This window comes from Euprymna scolopes, chromosome 29, assembly GCF_053919585.1.
Source record: "Euprymna scolopes isolate OS-2025 chromosome 29, ASM5391958v1, whole genome shotgun sequence".
Classification (NCBI taxonomy): domain Eukaryota; kingdom Metazoa; phylum Mollusca; class Cephalopoda; order Sepiida; family Sepiolidae; genus Euprymna; species Euprymna scolopes.
The window spans coordinates 66,448,142-66,454,731 of record NC_136510.1 but is presented as its reverse complement, the minus strand read 5'-3'; the positions used below and the strand labels follow the sequence as shown (position 1 = coordinate 66,454,731).

Below are 6,590 nucleotides of genomic sequence, written 5' to 3'. Positions count from 1 at the left end.
AAGCATGTGAAATTGAATCAAAACGAATGGATATGTATGGATAGTTCAGAACGTCATTGGACACACACTTTTATAGTGTTGAAAGGTATATCACGTAAGTAATAATAATGATTTTATTTTTTAGGGGAATGTTGTAGTTTGCTTGAAGCATTGTGCATAGTGTGAAAGGAGTTTGTTTGAAGGCTATGACAATGTAGTTTTGTAGAAGAACCCCGTTGGGTACGAGACAAGGAAAGAAAAAGAATAATATTAATAGATTTTAAAAATTTTCAATTATAAAATATTTACTTACTGACATAATGTGTCGCAACAGGATGCTAATGTGATGTAAAGGTCTAAAATTTTCTAGGTATACCTCGTTTTCAAGAAAAAGAAAAATATATGTGCAATCACTCGCTGGAGGTGTTCATGTTTATGCTGGAAGCATTACACGTTTCGATTTCATTTCCATTTCTGAACTAGTATGGCTACTCGATGTTGCCTGGGAGCATGAACAACAACATAGAAGTGTTAAAATCTGTGTGCAACATTTTGTAAAACATCTCTCTATCACTTTTATTCCTCTCTCAATATTTCTCGCTCTCTCTTCATATATCCATATCTTTCTCCCTTCTACTCTCTTTGCCTTATGTCCCTTTCTCCTTCTGTTTCCACCCCTTCACACCCTCTTTCTTTCATCTCCCTTGTCAACTTTTAATGTAATTAAATATTAATAATACTTCTTTTCGACAATTGTCGTAATTTACAATATTTATTTTCGGACTATTGTCTTAGTCAATAACTTCATCAATATTAGTTCTTTTGAGATAATTCTCTGCATTAACATTATTTGTCTCCTTAATTATAAATATTTTATTGTGAATAGCCATTTACTTTTGTTTAACAGTGATCTATATTGTTAAAATGAATTCTTTGTAAAAGCAATTATTCCAACTCTTAATATTGGCTGCATAGAAGACATTCCTTTCTGTAGCAAATATCAATTACACGTGGAAATCATTTTTTACACGAGCAAATTTCGCTAGTGTTATCGGATCGTTTAGATGATTCATGTGATTAAAACGAAAAAAATTTCTATTATAGAATTTCTAGAAAAGTAATTGCGTTTATACTGATTAACTATTACATGCTTCATTTTCTTATTCAGATAAATACTTTCATGAAAAGAAGTAGGTATATATATATGTGTGTGTGTGTGTGTGTGTGTGTGTGTGTGTGTGCAAATAGTAAGATACTTTTACATCATAAATATTTTTTAATAATATTCTATTTAATGTAATGAATTCATTTTTCTTTCAGCTGTAAATTATTCTTTAAGCGCAAGAGATTTTTGGGAAGGTGATACTGCAAAATTGAAATGTAGTTTTCCTGATAATCCTAGATACGATATTTTACTATGGAAAAATGAAGAGGAATCCATTATACTTCGATGTCCAAATCAAACAACTTGTGATCAGGATCCGAGATTCAAAGTTTCAAGGAGTGGTTATCACATTACTCTCATCATAAAACATGTGAAATTCAACCAATCACGATGGCTATGTGCGGATGGTTCATTCACAAGTTTCTATTTACTTCCTTTTAACGTCTATAGTAAGTAAATATCATTATATTTATTTTATTTCTGATAATGTAATGTCAATAAATATTTCTGAATAGAGAGATATTTTTTGGAATTTAAATAAAGCTACAAATATATAAATGTTAGTTTCATGGTCGTATAGATTAGATTTGGTCATTAATCATTTAAAGCAGAGCTGATTAACATTTGTTAATAAATCCAATTGCCTGCCAATTGCTAAACAGCATGAAGCTTGGATAGAAAATTGTTGCAATAAAGTAATTATTTTCATTTTGTCATTTCTCAATTGTAATCTTATTTATTTTGCTATACTTAAATGAAATGCTAAAATTGCCGTAAGTTATAGGATCGGAAGAAAAGTATTAAATTAAAATGGTTAAAGTTCTATCAAGCCAGATAATTTCGAATGTCCAAATCTGAACCTGTCAGGCTCATTTTGTTATGTACTCATTCAAACCCACCTCTACAACAACAATCAAGAGCAGATCACCCCAAACAAACTTTCCTTTATCTATAGACAAAAGGAGATAACTAAACTCTCTTAACTCAGTGATTAACAACAACAAAGAGGAGATCGATCCAGACAGACTTTCCCTTATCTATAGATATCTATAGATAGGACAGAGGAAAGATAACTCAACTATCTCAACTCAGAGATTAACATTGCTGGTGTCTTCTTGTGAATACTAGAGTTCCTAAAAAGAAATAAATAAAACAAAAGCAAAGCAAATCTTCAGTGCAATAAATCTCTCAAAATTTCAGAAGAGTTTGACCTGTTAATCTCTTTAGTTCCGTCTTCTCACTTAATTCATCCTTAATGATTCCTCTCTTTTCATGTCTATTTGGCCTATAGATGGAGTATGTAGATTTTGATCTATTGTAATCCCATTTTTGTTTTCTTAACATTTAATCCCAAAAATTTAAATGTTCCACTTTTATGCTTTCCAATTTTAATTATCTTCTTCAATTTTCCAACACACATTTTTCTGAAATAGATAATTTCCACAGAATATGAAATCATCTACATGTATTGCCAGAATGTCTATCAAGTCACCAGTGACATTGTGCCAAAGAAACAGTGCATTGTCGTATGCACTCATCATTCCCTTCAAACGAGTTAACTCATGATTAATTAGTTATGCATCATTTAAACTATAAATGCATCTTTTCAGCTTCACCACATCAGATGGTGGTCTAAGGGATACTTTTCTTTCCAACATATTACTTTACAGAAATGCTAACAATACGAGATGCATGACCTCATGGTTGCACATTGGAGAATTTGTTTTTAAGTTATGAGACTCTTCTTCTTAACCATGTGCAACAAGACGAGCCTTCATTATGGTTTTGTCATTCATAAATGTTTATGTTATCATTCATCTTGTTGATATACACTTTTGCCGCATGTCAGTGACACATTCATATACTTCATGTACGTTCATATTTTTCAGTGCCTTTTTCTTTGCATCACATCTAGTTGTCCTTGTTCAGAATTAAGCAAAACTGCATGTCCACAATTACTTGAGAAAGTTTTCTACATAGATCAACAATTTATATTCTACAACTTCGTTTTTACTTGGCTTTATACTGTTATCTTTCACTTCCTTTCTGTTGCTATTAGAATTTCTAATAGAAAAAAAAAACCTGAACTGGATTCTTGGCAGCATTCGAACATTCTCAGCTCCAACCCGTTGTCCGGTTCTCCAGAACTCAACTCAACTGACGACATCTTCACTGCCGGCCTTATATTCTCTCATTAATATGCAAATTAAGACGCGATCGAACCTGATGATTTGTTGCCTTATCGGTCGGGTTTCAAATTTGCACATGCCACCCTTGGCAGCCTGCCTCCGTGACTGCCGTCACACCACAATTTTCCCTACAGAATTATTATATTGTCCTTTATCTTCATCCTTCAACGCTTCATTCATCTCAATTGAAGAATTTGTATTTTCTTTTTTCTTTGAACTTTGCAATTTCTTGTCTACCTTCATCAAGTGACATAGAAAAATGCTCATCCGTGTCTGATCAATACACATTGACCTTTACTCCAACCATATCACTGGTTGTTGCAGTTTCCAATGCATGTAACCGATCATTCAAAACTGATGGAGTGTTAATATTTGACCCAAATACAAGCTCATTTGGACTATAAGCAGAATGATTTTGAAATGCATTTTTAGCACTCACAATTAAAGAATTTGTATTTTCTTATTTCTCTGAACTTTGCAATTCCTTGTCTACAGTCATCAAGTGACGTAGATGCATCCTGAAAAATGCTCCTTCGTGTCTGATCAATACAAATTGACTTATATTATATCTTAAGGCTCTTCAAATTCTTTTACTTGATTCAGCTTCCATGAAGATTTTCCTCGTTTTCTGTAGGACAATTAAATTAGATTTATTCTAACCATATCACTGGTTGTTGCAGTTTCCAATGCAGGTAACCGATCATTCAAAACTGGTGGAGTGTTAATATTTGACCCAAATACATTTGGACTATAAGCAGAATGATTTTGAAGTGCATTTTTGGCACTCACAGCCCATTCTAAAACTATTTCTGGCTCACAGTTTTTATCATCTAATATTTTTACATTCAGCAATTAGAGATTATGATGTTCTACAGTGCCATTGCTAACTGGACTTTCTGTAGCTGTTGTGCATGTTTCAATATTGAATATTTCGTTCATCTGTCGTTAGCCCTCATTATTAAATTCACCTCCATTATCTCTTAAAAACCGTTTGGGAAATCCAAAATAAGATATCCACATCAAAAATATGTTGTGAATATTTTTATTGCTTTTTGGGGTCTTAATTAAACTGGCAGCAGAGTATTTAGGTGCAGAATCCAGCATTGGTTATGTTGATATTCCTTTAAATCCAAACATACAACGTCAAGAGTCAATCCTACAAATGGTTGAGAAGGTCTTCTAAACCTCCAACAAACTGAACAAGAATCACAAACATTTTTTTTTTTTTTTGCATTTTCACCCCAAACAAGGCATTGTGCCACTTTGATGTAGGGGGCTACTATCGGGGACATAATTTGCAGGGATACTATGTAGGGAGTTGAGCAGTAAGATGTTTGTTTACATTACACTTGACTTTCTGCACGTCAGTACAATCAGGGAAGTAGGAACCCGGAAGGAATTCGAAAGTCTAACAGTTATGGGAAAGAAACTATTAAAGTAGAATCTCTACTGTATAGGAATGGGATTTAGCTGCTTGTCAAGTTTGTCGTGGGTATTTATGCCAAGGACTTCATTAGAGCACCTACCATTAAAGTAATTGCAAAGCAGACAGAGGAAAGCAACATTTCGTCAATGGGACAGAGGTTGGAGCTTAGCTGACAATGTGGGACCTATTAGATTGGTGACTCTCTCTGTCTAAGAGTGAGAGATGCACCAGATGCACCAGCCCAAATGTGGCAACAATACTCCATACATGAGCGAATGGTGGCCTTGTAGAGGTGCAGGATACTCTTAGGGGTAAGTAATTTTCTAGCACGGTAGAGAGAGGCCACCTTCTTTGCAGCAGCCTTGGCAATGCCCTCAATGTATCTGTTTCAACTCACGTTCCCTGTGAACGTTAAGCCGAGGAGTTTGAATGAAGGACTTTCAGGTAATGTATCATTAGCCATGGTTATTAGTGGTTCAGAAGGTTCTTGTAATTATTAAAGGAAAGAAGCGTAATCTTCGCAACATTGAATATTACCATCCATTTTTGTCTTAATTCCACTACAGACTGGAGGTCTTCCTTTAAAGCTTCCGCCATTGCTTTGGATATGTGTTCATTCGTTTGTTCTTCATGTCTGTTATAGATTGTGGTGTCGGCAGCAAATATACCCATCTCGGAGACAATTTTATCAGGAAGGTCATTTATAAATATTAATAAAGGTCCAAGGATTGACCTCTGAGGCATACCCGCTTTTATTTCATATAGTTTTGACTTATGACGATCGAGAACAACGCGGATTCTTCTCTTTGGATGTCCGGCGTTGTCCAGGTGTTTGGAGGTGTATATTGAGCAAAAAAAAAAAGTAGTAGTAGGTAGACTTGGACTCTTACTGTGAAAGAGGAAAAGAACGTGAAAAAAAAAAAAGTTGCATCTTTGTCGTTACGTCCATCGCCACACCGGAAGTGGTGAATGTTTAAATTAAAGCTAGTCAATCGAAAAGAGGAGATTACCCTTGTAGAAAAGTGGCCAGTTGAGGGTGAAATTTATATTTTTAGCCAATTTTTCGATATTTGTCGTCTGAATGTTGAGCTTCAAAACAATACCAATCTCGTGAAAATCTGTCGAAAGTTTTAGGCAGACATACTTACATACATGCATACATACATACATTTAAACAGACAGGTGTGATTTATATTATAGAAGGATTTAATTATGTTAAGTATTCATCCAGTAAAACTATAATATTTGATTTTCATGAGAAGACCATCATGCCATACCTTGTCAAAGGTATTAGATATATCTAGGACTACTGCCCTAGCTTCCCTTGCCTTATCCAGTGCATGGTATATATGTTCAGAGATTACAGTTAGAATATCTGCAATAGAACGGGCTTGCCTAAATCCGTACTGTTGGTCGAACAGAAGTTTAGCAGCTGTGAAGTGGTGGACTAGAGCTTAATTAATTAAGAACTTCAAGATTGTTGGATAGTGGAGGAATTGTTGATTGCTTTTTATTTACTACACTGTTATAAATTTCTCAGAAATCACGAGTTCCTAATTTCTGTGCTTCAATGCGTTTTCTGGTGGTTTTGGTATATTCTCTCTTAGCTGCGGCTATTTCTTTCTTACAATTACTTCTAGCCTCTATAAACTTTTCTCTATTTGTACTGGATTTACGTTGTATAAATTTGCAGTATGCATGCTGCCTTTGAGCAACGGCAGCTACGCAAGTAGAAGTAAACCATTGGGGAAAGTGGGATTTGTTGTAGAACTTTCCTGTGGGAACATGCGCTTCAAGTGCCACTTTGAACCATTCAATGGTCTCATTTACA

At 34.6% G+C, this 6,590-nt stretch overlaps 1 protein-coding gene across 3 annotated transcripts in view; it reads left to right on the top strand.

Annotated features, from left to right (window-relative positions):
• The window catches only part of LOC145252679 (uncharacterized), a 166,674-nt gene that overhangs the window by 73,763 nt on the left and 86,321 nt on the right, over positions 1–6,590 (top strand). For all 3 annotated transcript variants that reach the window (XM_080112500.1, XM_080112499.1, XM_080112498.1), the window contains exons 6-7: positions 1–94; positions 1,300–1,593. The exon at positions 1–94 is cut by the window's left edge and continues 212 nt beyond it. In XM_080112500.1, the coding sequence (XP_079968626.1) occupies positions 1–94; positions 1,300–1,593 (388 nt within the window). The remainder of the gene's footprint in view (positions 95–1,299; positions 1,594–6,590) is intronic.